General features: G+C 42.7%; 1 protein-coding gene across 5 annotated transcripts; it reads left to right on the top strand.

Annotated features, from left to right (window-relative positions):
- The first annotated feature begins 3,704 nt into the window (after positions 1-3,704).
- APTX (aprataxin) lies at positions 3,705-19,297 on the top strand. 5 transcript variants are annotated; one of them, XM_043453635.1, is made up of 8 exons: positions 3,705-3,798; positions 9,600-9,736; positions 11,037-11,083; positions 11,326-11,628; positions 12,236-12,295; positions 13,097-13,323; positions 18,014-18,117; positions 19,019-19,297. In XM_043453635.1, exons 2-8 carry the CDS (start codon positions 9,604-9,606, stop codon positions 19,171-19,173), a joined length of 1,029 nt encoding a protein of 342 aa, XP_043309570.1. In that variant the 5' UTR covers positions 3,705-3,798; positions 9,600-9,603; the 3' UTR covers positions 19,174-19,297. The 5 variants fall into 5 exon arrangements, with proteins under 5 accessions (XP_043309570.1, XP_043309574.1, XP_043309571.1 ...); XM_043453636.1 differs by having other exon boundaries at positions 3,747-4,323; positions 18,986-19,297; XM_043453634.1 differs by having other exon boundaries at positions 3,748-4,323.
- Positions 19,298-20,904: the final 1,607 nt, after the last annotated feature.

The following is a 20,904-nucleotide window of genomic DNA, read 5'->3' as shown; positions in this document are numbered from 1 at the left end:
GATGCTGAACCACAGATGAGTGGCTGGAGAAGCTGTGGGGCACGTATGTGATGGAGTACCACTCAGTCATAAAAGGAACACAGTTGAGTCAGTTCTAGTGAGGTGGATGAACATAGAGCCTGTTATACAGTGAAGTAAGTCAGAAAGACAAATCTTATATATTACTGAATATATATGGAATCTATAAAGATGGTACTGATGAACCTATTTGCAGGGCAGGAACAGAGATGCAAACGTAGAGAACAGACTTGCGGACACAAGTCTGAAAGACTTGTGGACGGAGAGGGTGGGACAAATTGAGAGAGTAGCGTTGAAACATGTCTACAGGACCATGGGTCAAATGGATCGCCAGCGGGAATTTGTATGACACAGGGAGCTCAACCTTGTGCTCTGTGACAGCCTAGAAGGGTGGGAGAGAGGTTCAAAAGGGAGGGGACATATGTAAACCTGCAGTTCATGCATGTTGATGTATGGCAGAAACCAACCCAACGTTGTAAAGCGATTATCCCCCAATTAAAAATAAATAAATTTAAAAAATGAACTCAAAATGGATCAAAGACCTAAATGTAAGACCTAAAACTGTAACACACAGGGGAAAAGTTTCCAATAATTTCTTTGCTATAATTCCAAAAACACAGATGGCAAGAGTAAAAATAGATACATTGGACTACATAAAAATTAAAAACTTATGTGCAGGGCACAGTTGACAAGAGTGAAAAGGCAACCTATGAAATGGGAAAATATATTTCCAGGTCATATATCTGATAACATCCAGAAGATTAAAAGAACTTCTACAATGCAACAACCACAAAATAACATGATTAAAAATTGGGCAAAAGACTTCAACGGACATTTCTCCAAAGAAGATATACAAATGGCCAACAAACATATGGAAAGTTGCTCAACATCACTAATCACTAGAGAAATGCAAAATCAAAGCCACAGTGAGTTATTACCTCCCCTCACATCCAAAAAACCCAAATCAGAAAATAAAAGCATTGGCAAGAATGTGGAGAAATTGGAAAGCTTGTGCTCTGTTCATGGGAATGTAAAATGGTGCAGCCACTATGGAAAACAGGTGGTTCCTTAAAATATTAAAAACAGAATTATGAGTCAGAAATACCACTTTTGGGTATATAGCCAAAAGAAATAAAGGCAAGATCTCAAAGAGATATTTGTATAACCATGTTCATAGCAGCATTATTTCTAATAGCCAAAAGGTGGAAGCAGAGGAATAGCGTAGTGTGTGCATGCAATGGAATGGTTTTTAGCCTTGAAACAAAGTTTTGACACAGTGAATTAACTTTGAGAACATTATGCTAAGAAGTAAGCCAGTCACAAAAAGACAAATACTGTATGATTTCACTTATATGAGGTATGTGGAGTAGTCAGACTCATGGAAACTGAAAGCAGAATGGTGGCTTCCAGTGGCGGGGGTAGGAGGAACTAGGGAGTTGTTTGAATTCTGGTTTTGCAAGATTAAAAAGTTCTAGAAATAGATTTCATTACAATGTGAATGTTCTTTAAAAAAATTTTTTTTTGGCTGCAGCATGCAACTCGTGGAATCTTAATTTCGCAACTCACGTTCCCCGCATTGCAAGCTCAGAGTCTTATTCCCTGGACCACGAGGGTCAGACTAGGAATATTCTTAACACTACTGAACTGTACACTACTTAAAAGTGGTTAAGGGTGAGTTTTATGTTATTTGTATTTTGCCACAAGTAAAAATTAAAAAAAATTTATAAAAAAAGAAAAAACCCCGAAGCCCCAAGCATTTATCATGGGTTATGGCATGCTGCAGTCCATGGGGTAGCAGGTCGCAAAGAGTCGGACACAACTGAGCGACTGAACTGATGGTTTGACGCTTTTGCCTTCCATCAGTGAATTTCAAATTTAAGCACCTATTAGGAAAACCTGCTGGACTTGTTGAACATATTGCTGGGCCTGCCAGCAGTTTCTAAGACAGTAAGCCTAGTGTGAGAACTGAGAATTTGCATTTCTAATAATTTCCTAAGTGTTTTGAGGCTACTACTGTTGATCCAATGATTACACTTTTAGGGTTACTGCATTAAATAATCTGGAGTGGGTTGCCATGCCCTTCTCCAGGGTTCTTCCCTACCCAGGGATCCAACCGTCTCCTGCATCGGCAGGCCGGTTCTTTATCACTAGCACCACCTGGGAAGCCCAGCACACACGCAGCATTAGATAATACCGCAGGCTTATTCGATATTAATTTTCTATATATGTGTTTGTGATAAATCTTTGATTCTGGAGTTCTTGAAAATTTTAAGTGCCCCCCCATACCCTTAAGCCATGCATTTCCTGGGCCAGTAATATGCTATAGAGAAAGGGCTAGACCTAATAGGCTGGACATTTTTGCACAATATATGTTGAATGACCAATTGGAATAATTCAGTCCAATTTTGAATGCAAGACACACATAGTCAGGTCAGGTATTTATAGAGGCTAAGAGAAGCTTAATTCTGTGTGTGATCGTGGTGCTCAGTCACGCCCAACTCTTTTCTACCCCAAGGACTATATACCCGCCAGGCTCCTCTGTCCGTGGGATTTTCCAGGCAAGAATACTGGAGTGGGTTGCGATTTCCTTCTCCAGGGGATCTTCCCAACGAGGGATCAGACTTGCGTCTTCTGCACTGGCGGGCAGACTCTTTACCACTGTGACTCTTGGAAAGTGCCTAATTCTGAGGGAACAACAAAACTGGTCAGGTCACCAAAACAGTCTCTGTTTGCCTGGGACAGTGTGAACCACATTCCACTGCCATGAGGCCTGTGCAGCTGCTAGCTGCTCCCTGTGCCCCTGCACTTCCTGGTGTGCGCTTACTATAAACCTGCTTCTTTTCAGCTAACAGGGGCAGCTCTCCCTTGTTTCCTGAAGATCCTCCTATTTTTGATAGCTGACATCTCCAGTTCAGTCACTCAGTCGTGTCCGACTCTGCGACCCCATGAATCACAGCATGCCAGGCCTCCCTGTACGTCACCAACTCTCAGAGTCAAACTCACGTCCATCGAGTTGGTGATGCCATCCAGCCATCTCATCCTCTGTCCCCTTCTCCTCCTACCACTAAATCTCTATGTAAGGAAACGATATTTAAAAAGAGATACAATTTTTCCATCTGCCAGAATGCCTTCAAATTCTTGCAGTTCATGACTCTTAGGGAACATCCTGGAACTGTCATAAAAATCAGTAAACATCTCGTTCCAACATCCTGCTTTTCTCCTCCCTGACAGCCTCAGCTAGTTCATTCAGTGAAGACAGCATTAAAAAATCTTAGCAGGTTTCTCCACCTCTGGCCCCTTCAGACCTTTCCCAGAAAAGGAGAAAGCCGATTGTAGCTTCGAAAGGGTGCGGGAAAACTAATGCCACAAGCAGGTACTGTCTACAGCGGAAACGGTGGCTTTAAAGGTAGTGAGCTTTTCCTTACGAAGGGAAAATCAAGATGCTGCATAGCTGCCTAGAAGCGGCCACCGAGAGGATAGCTGCCTGAAGTGTCTCCCGATTCAGAGATTAAGAGGTGATTGGGGAGCCGCTCTCGGATAGAGGGGAACTGGGAGAACTCGTCGTTTTTTGGTTAACTGCCAGGAACCAAACTTGGACTGAGGCCCAGTTCGGAACCAAATGGGGCGGGTACTTCCCTATCCGGGCATCTGGCGAGATCCTCAGTCAGTCTTCCGACACTGGAAACGTCACAAGTTGCGCTCCAGTTTGTCTTGCAACGTCATCCTGCAGCGCCGGAAGTGGAGGAGTAACGTGAGCTTGTCGGCCTCAGCCGTCTGGAGGTAAGGCGGTTGCCGGCCTACCTCGTTTGCCTGCCGTGTTGAGAGCCGTGAGTGTGGGCCTCAGTCGAGTCCGCTGCTACCCCAGAGTAATGTTCCCTGAATAACACTCTCACGGCTCTTTCCCGGCAGCCTAGCAGGCGTTGCTCCACCCTCGGGCTCTAAGGCCCTGGGCTTCCCATTTCCCTCCTGCGGTGTTTCGGCGGCTGGCGGCGCTTTTGTTGGTCTTCACTGCACTTCGCGTTGGTTCGCCTGTGCGCCTGACACCTGAACCTAGCTTATTCGGAACACAAGCAGAAGAAAGATTAGAGAGTGGGTACTGTCTGACCCAAGGAGGCTTCGCAGCCTGTCAGCAGGGACTTTGTTTTCTCCAGAAACGCTCCTTGAGAGGAACTTGAGGGCCCTTCACAGCATCCACAGCTGGCCTTGTAGGAAGACCAGAAGAATCAAGCCTTTTCTCGTGCAGACCAGTGTTAGCGGTTCAACAAAGCAAGGCTATAATTTCCATGTGGAATTAATGTGGTCCAGGTTTGGAGCCTTTTGAGAATTTGAAATATATCGGGAGCCATTAGAACACTGGGGACAGGACTCCTCTCTTCAGGGAGACAGAATATTTGTGTCCTGTCACCTTCGTTGCAAGCAGTGTTGTCGGATGATCTTTTAACATTTCCTTATCATGTTTTCATCCTACCTTTACTATTAACGAGAGTGGTAATGGTGTTGAATGCTGGTTTTTTTGCCAGATGCTGAACTTTTTACATCTTAATTTAGCCCTTGTGACAACAGTGTGGTGTACAGCCATAATTAATATCGTTTTCCAGCTGAAGAAATAAAGACTTAGCTTAAATAACTGGCCTCAAATTATACAGTGAGTGGGGATGGAGGGAAGATTTTAACGCGAGCAGTTGTATTTCAGAGGTCTGGATGTTGTTCACAAATTTACATTGATTGTCTTCAGCTGTTTCTCAAGTGCCCAGTTGTTATCTGCTATTTTAGGGAGAAAATTGAGTTTATCCGATGTGCTTTCCCTCAAATTTCTACCCTTGCTTTCTCTTCATACACTCATCAAGGTTCATACCACCTATCTATACCTTTCCTTCAATATCAGAGGATGAGCTGTCTCCTGATCAAAACAAATTCCTTTACCTTTACTTCTGACCTTTCTTTTATATTTTCCCCATGAAACCGTGCTTTCATTTGTCTTTTCTTGTCTATGTCCCAGTCGTGTATAAACAAGGTCAGATTACTCAGATCCCTGCTCCTTATCCTCCAAGCCAGAAAGAAAAAGTTCCTGGTGATCCATCTTCCTTTAGCTCGCATACAGTAACTCTCTTCTTATCCAGACGTTTTAAAGAGTATTCTAAATTCTGTATCCAACTCCTCACCTCTCATTCCCTTCTGTGGTCTGGCTTTCAGTTCTATTATTCCCCTAAAATTTTATACAGTAGTCACTAGTGACTTATTATCAAACCAAATATACATTCTTTAATCATTACACTTCCCTGGTGGCTCAGATGGTAAAGAATCTGCCTGCAGTGCAGGAGACCATGGTTCGATCCCTTGGTTGGGAAGATCCACTGGAGAAGGGAATGACAAACCGTTTCAGTATTCTTGTTTGGAGATTCCATGGGCAGAGGAGCCTTGTGGGCTACAGCAATCTGCCTGCAGTGCAGGAGACCAGGATTCGATCCATGGGTTGGGAAGATCCCCCAGAGAAGGGATTGGCAACCCATTTCAGTATTCTTACTTGGAGAATTCCATGGATAGAGGAGGCTGGTGGGTCACAGTACGGTCACAAAGAGTCGGACATGACTGAGCGACTAACACTTTCGATCATTACTTTTGCTGCTTTTCAAACATGGTGATGCTTTTTACTCCTTTGCTTTTCAAGACAGTACACTAAGCTGATTTATTCAACAAACATTTACTGTGATATACAGATGAACACATCAAAGTGCCTCCTTCCCTTGAAGAACTTACATTTTAGCTTTTTTTTCCTGAGTGCTTCCCTCACCAGTAATTTCTCCTGTGGATAATCTTCCCTCCTTGTCAAAAATGTTGGGTGTTTCCAAGGCTTGTGACTTTGGCCCACTGTTCTTTTTATGCTGTACACACCGCTTGAATGAGCACATCAACTAGCATGGCTTTAACTCCTTCCTGTATGCTCCCCAATTAAAGTGTCAGCTTAGACCTCTGCTGAGTTTCATTCTCACCTCTGGCTACCCTGCTGGACACCTTCGCCTGCTAATCCCACGGACTGTTCAAATATTGTCTTCTCTGCACTTACTCTTAGCACATCCATCACTGTCTTGTTGATTTTATCCTCTAAGTATTTCTCAAATCAGTTCTTTTTTTGTCGGTATTACTGTCTTACTTTGAACCTTCTTTCACCTGAAATATGATGGCCTTCTAACTGGTTTCCCTGCCTCTAGATCAATTCCCTGCATAACTATTCTTTACACTACCTACCATCCTCCCAATGATCCTTGAAAACAAATCTGAGTCAAAGTCCTGCTTAATAATATTTAAAGATCTGTCCTTTCATTCATCCTATCTTTTCTCTCATTAAGCAAATATTTATTGTTTACTAAATTGCAAAACCCATTCGAGCTTCTAAAGTTTGAACTTCTCAACCCATCACCCAGGGCTCTGCTTCATCTGGACCTGCCTGCATCTCCAGCCTTGTATGGACCTCATACTTTAAAAGGTTGCAGCAGCCCTGAACTGCTTCTTCATGTGTGTACACTGTCCTATTCCTTTTGACTGGAATCTTCTCTTCGATTCCTTCCTCCACTTCCTGCTCCTCAGCTAATTAGGCTGCCCACTTTGACCTAATTAACCCAGTTCATATATAAGTCTCATTTTAGGCCCATCTCTTATAGGAAACCTTCCTTGACACCTCCTTTCTCCAAGGCTAGGTTGGGTATTCCAGCTTTGTGCTCCCACAAAAACCCTTTTCATAGACCAGTCATTATACCTTTCACCTTTGTTGCAGTTGTCCTGTAACAAATCTCTGTCCTCCACAAGACTTAGCCTCTCGAAGGCAGGTATGATGTATTATAGTATTATACCTGCATCATACAGTACAGTGAGACTTTTGCTGTCATAGAGCTGGCAGTTTATGGGGTTTTACTGGATGGGTTATATTGACAATTCAGAAACAGCCATCTTTCTGTGCTCCCCATATTCTAAAATACTTCATTCCTAGAAGTTGGAACTGTAGGCTGAAATGGACCAAGATACTGCTTAAGGTTAGTTACATAAGCATTGTGTCATCACTGCTTCAGCCTCTCAAGAAGTAGTAAATGGGAGCATTATAACGTCAGAACCTTAGGGAGACTGAAGCACCTGAGTGTGTGTGTGTGTGTGTAGGGCAGGAGGGGGAGTTCCTCTTATTCTGCAAAAATCAGTCATGCTCTCAGCTGCCCATTGGATTCCTTCCTGTCCTTGCTCTTCAGCTGTTCTCTCTCCAGGCTCCTTTTTATTATTCCTGTGAGTCGTCAGTCACCACATGATATGTTTCCCAATGCTTAATGAAGACGTGCTTCACTACTCATTAATCAGTTTCCATCAAGTGCAAACAGATCCCTTTGAGCACATAGCATGTAAAAGTGGGGCTTGCCTGTAGCACCATCATCGCTTGATGCCCTGGGTCAAGGATTTTAGATTTACAGCTGACTCTTCATGCTCTTGCATGAGCTTCTTCACAGAGGAGCTGCCTCTTAGACCTAACACTGGCCCACATTACGTTAACAGCCTCCTGACTGATAGCTGACTCTAGATTTCTCCACTCCAGCCTGCCTACACACAGCGTCATTTCACTCGCTGTGCAACCCAGACCCTGGCAGTGATCTCCTGTGGATTGTTAAATTTCATGGCCTATTACTGTTCTTTCAACACCTTTGCCTTGTTTTGGTGACTCTCTGGGGCAGTTCCTCTGGGTCAGCCAACCAAGATCTGCTGCTCACTCCTCACCCATGGCTTGTCACTATTGAAATCTGTACGGTCACAGATTTTGAAATGGAAAATGTCCCTTTCAATGTCCAAGTGCTTTTTGAAATGGAATGTCCACTCCCACTCCTTTTCTTCCTTATCAGTCCCCTTGGCTCTTGGCCTTTTCTCCTGCACAGTTTCCGAAGCCTGCCCTGATTACTGCATGTCCTCAGCACTCATTTGCTCACTCTGACTCGCGTTATCCTATCTTTGTAAATGGTAATGAAACTCCGATGTTTAAAAATATGGTTTCTTTTCCCTTCCCTTTGGATACAAAGCTTGTGGAGAGGGGCTGATTAAGTGCTGCCTTGCCTGCAAGAGGCATTTCTCAGAGAGAGGACATTAGAGGCTTCAGCATTGATAAGCTTCTGAAACTGAGGGAAGCGTCCCAAAGATCTAGTCCTGTCCCTCTCAGTTCCGTGCTCTGCCTCCTTACGTGATCTCATCCTCTTACCCTAAATTCTATGACATATTGATGCCTCTCAAATATATACATTCAATTAAAGACAAATATTTCTGTTTTGTGTCAGGGCTGGTCATAACTCTTAGAGCTTTAACAACCTTTGCCTTTATAAGCCTCTGATTCTCTCTCTTCCTTGAAACACTTTCAGGTTTACTTGAAACTGTGTCTCCCGAATTGCAATTCCTAAGACTCCAAATAAAACACTTTGTAGTCTCAAAAAAAAAAAAAAAAATTATTCCCCCCCATCCCGTCCCCTCTTTGAGCTTTATACTGTATATCCCAGTGTGACTCTAGCATCTTCCATAGACAACTTAATCTAACTGTGTTTCAATCTGAAATCATCCTTTCTTCACTTGTCTTTTATCCCCAAATTATGTTTTCTGTGTATTCTTCATTTTGGTTAATGAGTATTTCCAAATTAAGCATCTTGGGTGCTGTCTCCCTTGTTACTCCCGAAGTGCAGTCAGGAGTAAGTCACCCTCACAGTTTTTCCTGGCTTTTTCCTCTTCATCCTCTTTGTTCAGGCCTCTTCCCTCTCCCACATTTCTTCTCTTTCTCTTCTACTGATAACTCTATGTCACCATGAAAGTTGTTTTACAAAAGTACCAGCACCTGTAGTAGTGTCAGTGCAGGTTGTGTATCGAATAAAGGTGCTATAATCACACTTTAGAAATAGTAGGTTTGTTTATTTAATATGACAATCTTCTGGCAGATGGCAGTACAATGTATTGTTCCAACATCTGTATGTTACGACAGTTAAGGACTAGAAACCTTGATACCTGTGGAGAACATCCTCTGTTCTTATGTCCTCAGTTCTCTGTCAGGCAAGCTTGTCCTTTAAAACCAAGTGTAAATATACCTTCCTCATGAAGCCTTTTTGACACTCCCTACAGGAGTCAGTCATTCCTTTCTCAGGGCTAAGGCCATATGGCTACTCCCTTATAGTGGGCATTGCATTATGTTGTAATAATTGGTATATGAGTCTGCCCTGTTGTACTCTAGGCCCCTGAAGGATGGGGACAGTGTTTCATCATTCTTTGATCCTCAGCAGGTAGCTTAATGTCCAGCATGTACAGTATATCAAAAAACATAACAAATATTTGATTGCATAACATGATTCAGGCACAGAAGTAAATATGTTACCCACTTTATCTTCTTTGATCCTCACGACTCCTGCATGAGTCCTGTTATTATCACATTTTATAGGTGAGGAAATTCAGACTAGGGAGGTGAAGCCACTTGCCTCGAGAATGAGCAGCCGGGAAATGGCATGTGTGCTGGTGCTGGGTGTGGCCCGGGAGGACAAGTTCTAGTTTTTCCAGGGCTTCTCTTGTGTTTTGTCACTCAGAGTAATGACGCGGGTGTGCTGGCTGGTGAGACAGGACAACCGGCACCAGCGAATCAAACTCCCACATTTGGAAGCTGTCATGGTTGGGCGCAGCCCAGAGACCAAGATCACCGACAAGAAGTGTTCTCGACAGCAAGGTAATTGGCCCCAGGATTGTGGAGATTACTGTGTTTGGTTCCTTCAGATAGTGATCATCAAAGATGCACTTTCCCTGAATGCTACTGATGAAAACCTTTTCTGTGCCAAATCAAAACTCAGCAACTGAGCTCTTTTGGCTGATGACAGGGCTCTGTGCACTCCTGATTCCACCCTCTGAAAGTGGGTTCATATTCAGTGTTGGGAGCAGGCAGGTTCCATCCTGTACTATGGGGTGGTGGAGCTGAGTCCTTGCTCCGCTTTGCCCAGGGAGGTTCCTCACTGGGCAGGGAGACAGCTGAATTCTGGGATTTCCAGGTTGAAACCATGTCTGAGAAGTGATGGTTTCATCCTTTACACTTTGCTATACACAGAGGGAGCTGTCTTTAAAAGATGATGGCACCTGGCTCTTGGACTGTCTTTTCTGGAATTTAATGAAATGAAAGTCCTTAGGAAGAATTTTTACCGTGTGCCTCATTTTTTTTTTAACCTGTAAACTCCAGACGTGCTCACTGCTCTCAGGCCTCCCCTGCAGTGCGTTCCCCATGGCAGGGGTTCTTGAGACTTGGAGTCTGCAGCAGTGATCCTAGCTTTCCCCACATGTTAATATAAATGGGCAAAAGACACCGCTTCTTGCTCTCTGTCCCCATTGTCATGACAGCAGCTGTAAGGGTGTGTATGTCAGCCCATCCGCTGCCTGTCCTCCCTGGAGAGAAGCTAGGATGTCTCTCCTTTGCTCCCTGTCTCTTGCCAGAATTTTTTTGTTCACATCTCTGAACCCAAATGTTTGGTGTTAACTTCTTCCCACACATGCTCAGATTGTTCTGTCCCAGCAGTCCTCTGCACTCCTCCTACCCAAGGCCAGCTGAACTTCAGTTTCCCAGGAATGTATCTTTTACCTCTTTCTCTGTTGAAGGGTTCCGATCGTGTCATGTAATAGAAGTCTGATTTGATCCTGAGCTATAAGAGCTTGTGAGGGAATTGGGTTCCATTCCCTGATTTCAGAGCCTATAATCCCGAGTGGGTCAGGGGCTCTGAATTAGGGAGACTTGTGAGGATTCAGTGACTCTGCCTTATAGAGATACTAGCAGTGCTTGAGGGAGCATGCACACTGTTGGGTACTGTATGGAAGAACCTGGAGCCCTAGTCCCCTGAATAATGAATGATTTTGCTCATGGGTCTTTGAGGAAACCCTTGTCACATTGCTTCCTAGAGGGAGGCTTCATTGTCTTGTAGGGATAATAGGAACAAGTTGCTGGTTCTTCATGGCATTTGGGTTTACCTTTTTTCAATCTCTTTCAGTACAGTTGAAAGCAGAGTGTAACAAAGGCTATGTCAAGGTAAAGCAGGTATGTCTGTTTGTATCTTGGATTTCCATGTTCTACTTGATGATTGTCTTACACTGTTGACTTTAGAGTGTCTGTACCAGCCAGTAAAGGCTCCTTGGTCATGTGTGGAAGTGACAGAATAACAGAAGTGAATATTAAGCATAGTACTGGGCATGTAGTAAGTGGTGAACATAGGAGTAGCTGTATTACTAATGATGTTATATTACTGCTGCTATTATAATCATTTTCTGATTACTCCATAGGTAGGGGTCAATCCCACCAGCATTGACTCAGCCATAATTGGGAAGGACCAGGAGGTGAAGCTGCAGCCTGGCCAGGTCCTCTACCTGGTGAATGAACTTTATCCGTATATTATAGAGTTTGAGGAAGAGACAAAGAGCCCTGGCCTGGAGACTCACAGGAAGAGAAGGAGGTCAGGCAGTAGTGATCCTGCAGAAAGGCGTGCTGCCCCGGAAGCTGAGCCCCGCCCAGGACTGGAACCTGGGAGCAGCCCTCGCCAGTGGTGTATGCCTCCAAAGAAGGAGAAGGATGCCTCCACCAGAAAGGTGAGGGAAGAATGCTGGGCAGGTGGCATGGAGAGCAAATAAAATGTAATATTGCTTGTTTTGTACGCAGTCAAGCCCAGACATGCGTGAGGGATTATTATGATGAGAGAGTCACTTGTTTATGTCACCAGTCACTGGGATGAATATCCCTTTGTGTACTTTTCTCTTGAATTCCTTAGGTAAGCCACTTGAAGGTAGGGTGATAATGGCAGTGTGCTTCACATTGAGCTTCTAAAATAGGTCAGTCATCTGTCTCTCTGTACAAGGTTAACATTGCAACACTCTTCATAGATCCCGTGATTCACATCCTGATGTCAAAGTGGAAACTTAGGTTGTAGATGAAGTGGGAGAGGGGGAAGAAGATGCAATTCACACTCTGGTGTGTCCAGCCTCTTGTCTAGACATGCAGCTCTGAATATGGGAAGAGAATGGGAATAGCTTATGGTTTATAAAGGAAAAGATTGAGGTAAAGGGATTAATTTAATTCTTAAAGACTGACCTTACTTCCAAGTTTGGTTGATCTTTGCTGACATCCAGTGTTAACTAATGCCAAATTTAACCATCTTGTTTGCAATTTACACTGTCTTTTTTTGTTTGTTTGTTTTAGGAATCCTTGGGCCACTGGAGTCAAGGCTTGAAGATTTCTATGGAGGACCCTAAAATGCAGGTCAGAATAAAATTTTGGCATCAAAATACTTTTCACATTGTAAATGATCACTCCACAGAGGTCATAGCTACAAATGAAATCAAAGGAGATCAAATGAGATTTGTTTTACTAGGCTATTTTGTGAGATCAAGTGGTTTTTCTCATTGTCAGTAAGTTACAACTGGAATTCTTTAGAGAGAAAGCTAAGTTTTTCAAATGAGTGTCTTCTCTGCATTGTTCTTCCTAAACTTCTGGGTACTGTTATGGGACGTTATGTTAAACTTAGTGTGGTCCCTTTCAACAGAGTGTCAGTTACTGTATGGTGACTATAGTTATGGCTGCCCTGGGATTAATAGACATCATCCTAGGAGGGGTCTGAGTTCTTAAGTTACAGCCTGGGATGACAGGGGGCAAGATCTGATAGGGCTTCTTGGAACACATGTGTGAGTCATGTGATCTGCTGGGCTAGAGTGGAGGAGAGTGATTTGAATTGAGACCTGCAGGGGCTTTGCATCAATTCCACAGGAACTGTTCAGCAGTGTGCCTCTTTTCTGGGCTCTGTGCGTTATAGTGACCGAAAACACAGACAGGAGTCAACTAGGCCCGTGTTAGCGTTCTAGATGTCCCACGTGGTGACTGTGTGACCTGGCGCATGACGCAGCTCATCTGAGTCTCTGTGCTCTCATCTGTCAAAATGGGGGTCCTAAGACCCTCTTCACAGGATTGTGGCAGGAATTAAGTACGTTAGTGAACCTGACAGTACCTAGCACGCACAAGATGTCCTGGTGACGTCTGTTTCCTTCTCTTGTGCCCCTCTGCTAGGTTTACAAAGATGAACAGGTGGTGGTGATAAAGGATAAATACCCCAAGGCTCGCTACCACTGGCTGGTCTTACCTTGGGCCTCCATTCCCAGTCTGAAGGCTGTGACCAGAGAACATCTTGAGCTCCTCAGACACATGCACACTGTTGGGGAAAAAGTGATTGCTGACTTCGCTGGGTCTAGCAAACTCCGCTTCCGTTTGGGCTACCACGCCATTCCCAGCATGAGGTAAGCCTTGTGGGGAGTGCGGGTGTGTTCTGGTTCCATCTCGGCGGACAGATGAATTCAGCCTGGGTCTGCTGAGTGTGCTGGTCACCCCGAGGTTCAGGGGATTGGGTGGGGTGTTTCCAAGGCAGGTGGGCTGAAACTTGCATGCTTTTGCCTGACTTGCTTGCAAGCCTTGAGTTCCTACTTCTGCTTATAATTTGATAACATACAGTTCTTTGTTCTTCTCAAATGTAAACTCTGAGAGCCTAACTTACAAACCACATGAAGCAGCTTTATTACCTTCAGGTGAAGAACTGTCACCTGAAGGTAATAAAGTGACTTTTACCAGATTTTTCAGACGTATCAATAACCTCTAAATGATTAGGGACCATTGCTTTGAAGGAGACAAATGTCACTGACTTCTTTTATGACAGCTTAGATCTCAGATTTAAGATAAAATGAGAAAAAAGTGTAGAGACTGTTATCTTTTGGCTCATACCTGGAAGGATTCAGAAAGGAATGATTGATACTTTTCAAAGAATGCAAGCAGGGCAGATCTCCCAATTCTTTTGAGTTAAGCAACAAGTGGACTAATGGAATTTCTGAGTTTTTGTTTTGGGGTGTTTTTCTTGGGGGGGGGGTGTAAAATATACATAATGTAAAATTTATTTTAACAATTCAGTTGCATTAAGTACGTTCACATTGTTGTGCAACCATCCCCACCATCTATTTCTAGAACTTTTTTTCATCTTCCTCATCTACCCCTCATCTACCCCCAGCCCCTGGCAACCACCATCCTACTTTCTGTTTCCATGAACTTGACTACCCTTCACTTTCACTTCAGGTACCTCATGTAAATGGAATTATATAGTATCTGTTGTTTTGTGGCTGGCTTTTTTCACTTTAGGGTAGTGTCATCAGGGTTCATCCATACTGTAACATGTGTCAATTTCTTTTGTTTTATTTAATCACCCAACATTCTTTACATTTTATTAGGTGGATAATTGTGACTTAGGTTACTGGCCACTTGAACACATGAAATTTTTGTGCTACGTTTTTTCCCCATCCATACTCTTTGTTTTAAATTGAGGCATAACTTACATCCAATAAAATGCACAGTAAGATCTGTAGTTTAATCAGTCTTGACAAATGTATATGCCATGTAACTATGACTGTGATCAAGATAAAGAACACAGAACTTTTCTATCATCTCCCAGGAAGTTCTTTTGTGCTCCTTTTTCTTTAATCCTCCCCTTAACCTCCAAGTGCTGTTCTCATTTTTTTCAGCATAGATTAGTTTTGTCTCTTCCAGAACATCGTATAAATGAAATCATACAATGTCTACTCTTTTTCTGTCTGGCTTTTTTGGGTCAGTGTAATAGATTTTGAGATTCATGCATGTTGCATGTATCATGGATATACTTCATTTTTTTGTTCTTGTGTAAATACCTAGAAGTGGAATTGCTAGGTCCCAGGGTAGAAATATGTTGTATCTCATTTAAAAAATATTTTTAAATATTGTTAAAACCTTATTCACAACTATAGGGCAGAAAGTCACGCATGATCCTATTCCCCTAATGCTGCGTACCTCATGATGACAGCCCTTGACCACAGAACCCTTTTCACATAGCAGTCGTGGTGTCCACACCCTTTTCGTATAATAGATGCTAAGGAGATTGCTAAAGGCAAGAGCTGTGACTGGTGTGAGTGGGAAGCAAAATGAGCAGTAAGTTGTCAGACACATATCCTTTTATGATCACTTTTCAGAAGTTTTTTTTTTTCAGAAGTTTTAATAAATTAAACCTAGGAAGGAAAAAGTAACAAAGTAAATATTTTTTCTATTGTAAAAGTAATATATTTTCAATTTAGAAAATATAAATAAAATATGAAGCAGAACAAAGATCTTCCATCATATCACCGCTAATTAAACTCTAGACCTTATTCAAATTTCAGCCATTATCCTTTCCATTTTTTTTCTGCTCCAGGATCCCACATTGCATTTATTTGTCGTCTCCCTGATCTGTGACAGTGCCTCCTCCTGTTCTGGTTTTCACGACCTTGACACTTTTGATGAGGACTGGCTAGTTGTTTTATGGGATGGTTCTCAGTTAGAGTTTGTTTGATGTTTTTCCATGATTAGATTGAGGGTTTTGTTTTTTTTTTTTTGGCAAAATACCCCAGAAATGATACTGTGTCTCAGTGCATCATATCAAGGAGTGCATGATGTCGATCGAGACAGTTGTTGCTCCTGATGTTCACCTTGATCACTTTATTAAGGTGGTGTCTGCCAGGTTTTTCTACTCAAAGTTGCTATTTTTCCCTTATAATTGATCAGTATCTTGGGGGGAGATGTTCTAAGATTATTCTACTAAATTTTTTTCTCCTCAGACTTTTGCCCAGTGATTTTAGCATCTACTGGTGGATCTTGCCTGCATCAGTTATTGTTGTAGTGTTTACTCCATGGTAATTTTATGTTTCCCTCATTCCTTCTAATTTATTAATCGGAATTTTTCTGTGTGGGAGAGTTGTCCTTTCTCCCCCATTACATATTTATTCAATACATGTATGGACTCATGGATATTTATTTTATTATATAGGTTTTAATTTAATCTGTCTCTAGTTTCTTGCTCATATTGTTCCAGCCTTGGTCATTGGAAATTCCTTTAGGTTGGTTCCTGTATCACTTTGACATGCCCCAAACGTTTTTTGAGCACACCTTTTTTTTCTGTCCCCTTGCTTTTTGTAACAAGGTATTCTAGGCTTATCTTATATTTTTCCTGTTCTTGCTCTGGAATGAACCACTTCTCCAAAGAGCCATAGTTCCTTTTATTGAAGAATGACGTAAAACAAAACTAGATCATGAAGTTTCTGTAGAGAGAAATGGTTGGTTCCAGAGTGTCTTTGCTTCTAGGTTCTCTGAGCAGATGGAACTAGGAAATACACACATGAATTCAACCCACACGGATACATACACCCCTCTACTTATTCCTCTGTTTACCAACCTGTGCATGTGTATGAAAAATGTGAGTTCATGCTGATACTTCTGATCCAGTCCTGTTTCACAGGTTCATTGTTGTCTTCTCCTTTCCTTTTTTGTGATTTCTTTCTCCAGTAGTGAGAAGTTTGGCTCTCATTAGCTACAGTTAATTCACTTATGTATTCATTCCCAGTATAAACATAAAATAGTTGCAGAATTGCTTATCTACACTCACGTGAGAAAGACATTTAATCACTAGAGTACAGTATTTGTATAGCGTTCTTTTTATCTTTACAGAATCAAGTCAAAATACTGTTTTCCAAACTTAATTAGGTTAGTTATTTTCTTTCTGACCTCCTTCAGTGTGGTTCCCCAGGTTTATTTGTTACTGCTTGTACCATTTTAAATTCCCACAAGGTACTGTTTGGTTTTGATGATTTATTGGGGGAATGTGAAATATTATTGATTCTGAGTCAAAGCTGTACAAAAAGTCATCCTTCTTGGTTTAACAAGTCCTAAAGAGAACTGTTGGTTTTCTACCTCAAACCTGTTTTTCCCTTAAGCTTCTTCATCCCAGCAAGTGGCACCTCCCCAAACCCACATCTAATCCATTAATTGTTCCTGTTGGTTCTGTTCCAGAATATATTTAAAACTGGATTGCTTCTTGTCATCTCCACCTTTATAGCTCCTGTCTGAAACATGATTATTTTTGGTTTGGACTGCTGTGGCAGCCTCCTAACTTCTCTCATATCCATCCTTACCCTTCCTATAGTCCTTTCTCTACACAGTAGCCAGAGTAATCTTTTAAAGTATCAAGCAGGTAATAGATAATAGCATATGTGTGTGGGCCAAGTCACTTCCGTTGTGTCGACTCTATGCAACCTCATGGACTGTACCTGCCAGGCTCCTCTGTCCATGGGATTCTCCAGGCAAGAATACTGGAGTGGGTTGCCATGTCCTCCTCCAGGGGATCTTTCTGACCCAGGGGTCCAACCCACATCTCTTATGTCTCCTGCCACTGGCAGGCGGGTTCTTTACTACTAGCACCACCTAGGAAGCCCAGATAATAGCATTCCCCTGCTTAAAATCCTTCAGTGGTTCCCCAGTGTAATCAGAATAAAATTCAAACCCTCTGCTAACCTATAGGACCCTTTATGATCCAGTTCCTCCCTAGTGCCTGCTCCTTGTTTCCAGCCATTCCGGCCATTATTTTTCTTTCTGCCACTCAGTTGCACAAAGCTCCTTTTCATACCAGGGCCTTCACATGTGGTCAGTCCACTTCCTGAAACTCTTTCAGATCTTTGCTTTCTCAGCTCAAATCTCTGCCTGGGAGAGGTTTTCCATGAACATCCTAGCTACTTGAAGAGACGGCTTCTACCCCCTAGGCACTCTCCGTCCCATCTCCCTGTTTTGTTTTTTTTTAGCATTGTTGCAGTAACATTTTGAATTTTCCTTGTTCATTTGTTGACTTATTAATTATTTATCTCCCTTCATTACAGCATAATTTCTCTAAGGACACAGGCCTTTCCCATTTTGTTCACTGCTAAATTCCCAGTGCTAGAACAATTTTTGGCCCTGGTAGGTACTTCATGAGCAGTAAATATTCTTAAGTGAATAGGTGAATGAATGGAGTTAAGTGGAAACACTGTCAATATTTTGCATACTCATACTTATACTTTTTGGCATTCTGATTAAGCTAGCTTTAATGGTAAATCTTTGTTTCCTCTCATCTAGCCATGTACATCTCCATGTGATCAGCCAGGATTTTGATTCTCCTTGCCTTAAAAACAAAAAACACTGGAATTCTTTCAATACTGAATACTTCCTTGAATCACAAGGTAAACAGTGTTGTTTACTTATTTATTTTTTTAACAGTGTTGTTTAATTTTTACCTTTGTTTTAGTTTCTCAGCTATTCTTATAATTGATTCAGTTGTTTCCCTAAATAATAACTTGGCTTCAAAAACTAACATACAACTTTGTGTTGCCTATACAGAGAACCCCATTAACAGAAACTTGATCATTTGGATTTTAGTAGGATTGCCACTTTGCTGTGAGCAACCTTCTTGGGGGATGTAGAATGCTGTTATGTCGGAATCAGAAAAAATTCAATGGGGGGCTTAAAAGGTTGTCCAGAGAATTATTGGAGTTCATGGATCTGAAAGCTCTGAACAGTTTTTTCTTTCTTTTGCCAGCAGCTAGGAGGAGCTTGGTGGCTGCCTTCTGTCAAGAGTGGCTATTTAACAGGGGAAGCCTGTCTATATGTAGAAAGGAAGAATTTTCCATTGTGTATACTGTGGAACTTAAGTATGCTGGAATGTTAACTATGACCATGGGCTAACTAGGGTTAAAGCCCTGTGATAATAAGCCTTTGACATAGTAACATGGATTGCTTAGAATGTATCCTAAAGGAATGTTAATTATCTCAGAAATAGGTTGCTCAGGGAACTCCCTGGTGGTCTAGTGATTAGAACTCCATGCTTTCACTGCTGAGGGCCCGGGTTCAGTCCCTGGTTGGGGAACTAAGATCTCACAAGCTGTGTGGTGCTGCCAAAAAGTCAAACAAACAAAACCCATTGTTCAGATTTAGAATCTGACCAAGCATAGTTTCCCAACAGTGAGTGTAACCCTCAGTTTACTTGATTTAAGGATACTTGGCATATTTGGAATCAGGTTTTCCTTTTTTTTTTGTATCTTGGCTTTCCAGAGTAGCTGGACTCTGAACATTTTTCCCTTGCAGCTGTGGTTGAGATGGTGCAAGAGGCTGGGAGAGTGACCGTCCGAGATGGGATGCCCGAGCTCCTGAAGCTGCCCCTCCGTTGTCACGAGTGCCGGCAGCTGCTGCCTTCCATCCCTCAGCTGAAGGAGCACCTCAGGAAGCACTGGTCCAAGTGATTCTGCGGAGCCTGACCTTCTGTAGCACGTGTGCCTGATTGTTGAGAGCAGATTCCTGGCACCTGTTCTGGATTGCATGTGAACTTTCATTTCTTGAATTAAAACATGCATTTTTTCTTTTTTTTACAAAGCTTGTTGTATTTCTGAGTACACAATATGGCATGACCTGAAATAGTTCAGGAATTAGGAATTTGGGTTTGTCATGGGGGTGTTCTCTGGTGAGGGTGGCAGGGATGGCCTGGCCCACCATCTCCAGGAGTCATGTCAGGTCTGAGTAATGGGGAACAAAGCCTTGTTCAAACTGACCAAACACAGAATACGGAAGCAGAGAGCTGCTTATAAAGTCCTGTTCTTTACATTTATTCTCTCCTCAGAGGTAGGCGGTGCCGTTTTATCAGAGCAGACATAATGATTTCTTGTTTGCCCCGAAGGCACTGATTGTTCTCAGACCCTAATCTGGTCTGTAATCTCTCTCTCTCCCTCTTCCGTAGGGGCATTTTGTTTCGCCTGTCCCCTTCATTCCTTTCCACCATTCAAATGCTGCTTTCTCAGGAAGCCTGTCTCATCAGTTCTCCTTCACTCTGAGCAAACAGGCTGGTGACAAGGTATAGGGATGGAATTTTCTTCTAATATCAGGAGCACTTGGATGGTAAGGAGATACTCAGCAATATATTTGTTCCATTTCAGTGGTCAAGTCTTCTTGGTTGGCCTGCTTGGATCTGTTGTCTGATTAGGTAATTGAAAACTATCAGGAGTTCAGCTAGTAGTCACAGAGTCGGTTCTGATGCACAAAAAGTAGTTGTTGAATGAAAAAGTTGCGTAGAACCTCGTGGTTTCACTTTTCCCTCAGAACAAATTTGGATAGAACAGTTGGATTAAGTTGATTTATGGGTAACATCAGAACTAAAGGTGAAGGGAAATCTAAAACATTATTTTTGAACAATTGATCTATTTGGTGATGTGACTTTTTTGCTTTGTAAAAAAAAAAAAACAACTCCTGCGGGCCCCCCCCCATCCCCCCCCTACCCCCGCGCCCTCCCCATCCCCCCCCCCCCCACGCCTCCCCGCACCAAATCTTCTTAACAATAACTTCTCTCTGAAGAGAGGAAAACCTTAATCCATGGAGACCACATTTGACCTGGGTTTCTTTCACAAATAAACAAGATGCCATGGTGGTTTTTTGGTTGAGTATGAGTACAATTATAATTAGTAGTAATTAATGATTACAGCAGGTAACACTTGTCCAATTTCTTTGTTTCTGGTATTATGCTAAATACCTTTATCCAGATCTTCTCACGGTGTGTAACTCTGGGGTAGGCCCTATTGTTATGCCCCTTTAAAGGATGAAGATCTAAGTATCTATAAAAGATCCTGGGCTCCATGGTGGGTCTTGATTCTAGTGCACAGAACTCATTACATTCCCCCTCAACTGAACAGTAAAATGTAGTACTAACCAGCAGGTGTCATAGGCCTGCAGCGGCCTTGGGCCTGTGCTGATCGAAACTTTCCGTGACTCCTGTTGATTTCTCTGAGGCCGGTCAGTTCTTCTGAAGCCCTGTTTGTCCAGCATTCTTCATCTATGTCCGCTGCTACTCTTGCACTCTGGGCGTGTAGTCCTTACCTTGTCAGCCCAACTTCTCCTTAGTTCCTTCTGTCTGGCTCCACTCTGGGCCTTTGAGCCTGTGCAGTTGTCCTCTCCTGTGCTGATGCTGCCTCACCTTGTGGCCCATG

Source organism: Cervus canadensis, chromosome 30, assembly GCF_019320065.1.
Source record: "Cervus canadensis isolate Bull #8, Minnesota chromosome 30, ASM1932006v1, whole genome shotgun sequence".
NCBI classification, from domain to species: domain Eukaryota; kingdom Metazoa; phylum Chordata; class Mammalia; order Artiodactyla; family Cervidae; genus Cervus; species Cervus canadensis.
Note: the sequence above shows the minus strand (reverse complement) of the source record. Positions and strands in the feature narration are given on the sequence as shown.

Bases quoted from the DNA above. Each gene is read 5' to 3' on its own strand.
- APTX (XM_043453634.1), top strand. The intron at 9,737-11,036 runs GTAATTGGCCCC...AATCTCTTTCAG, and splicing joins GAAGTGTTCTCGACAGCAAG to TACAGTTGAAAGCAGAGTGT. The intron at 12,296-13,096 runs GTCAGAATAAAA...CCCCTCTGCTAG, and splicing joins TGGAGGACCCTAAAATGCAG to GTTTACAAAGATGAACAGGT.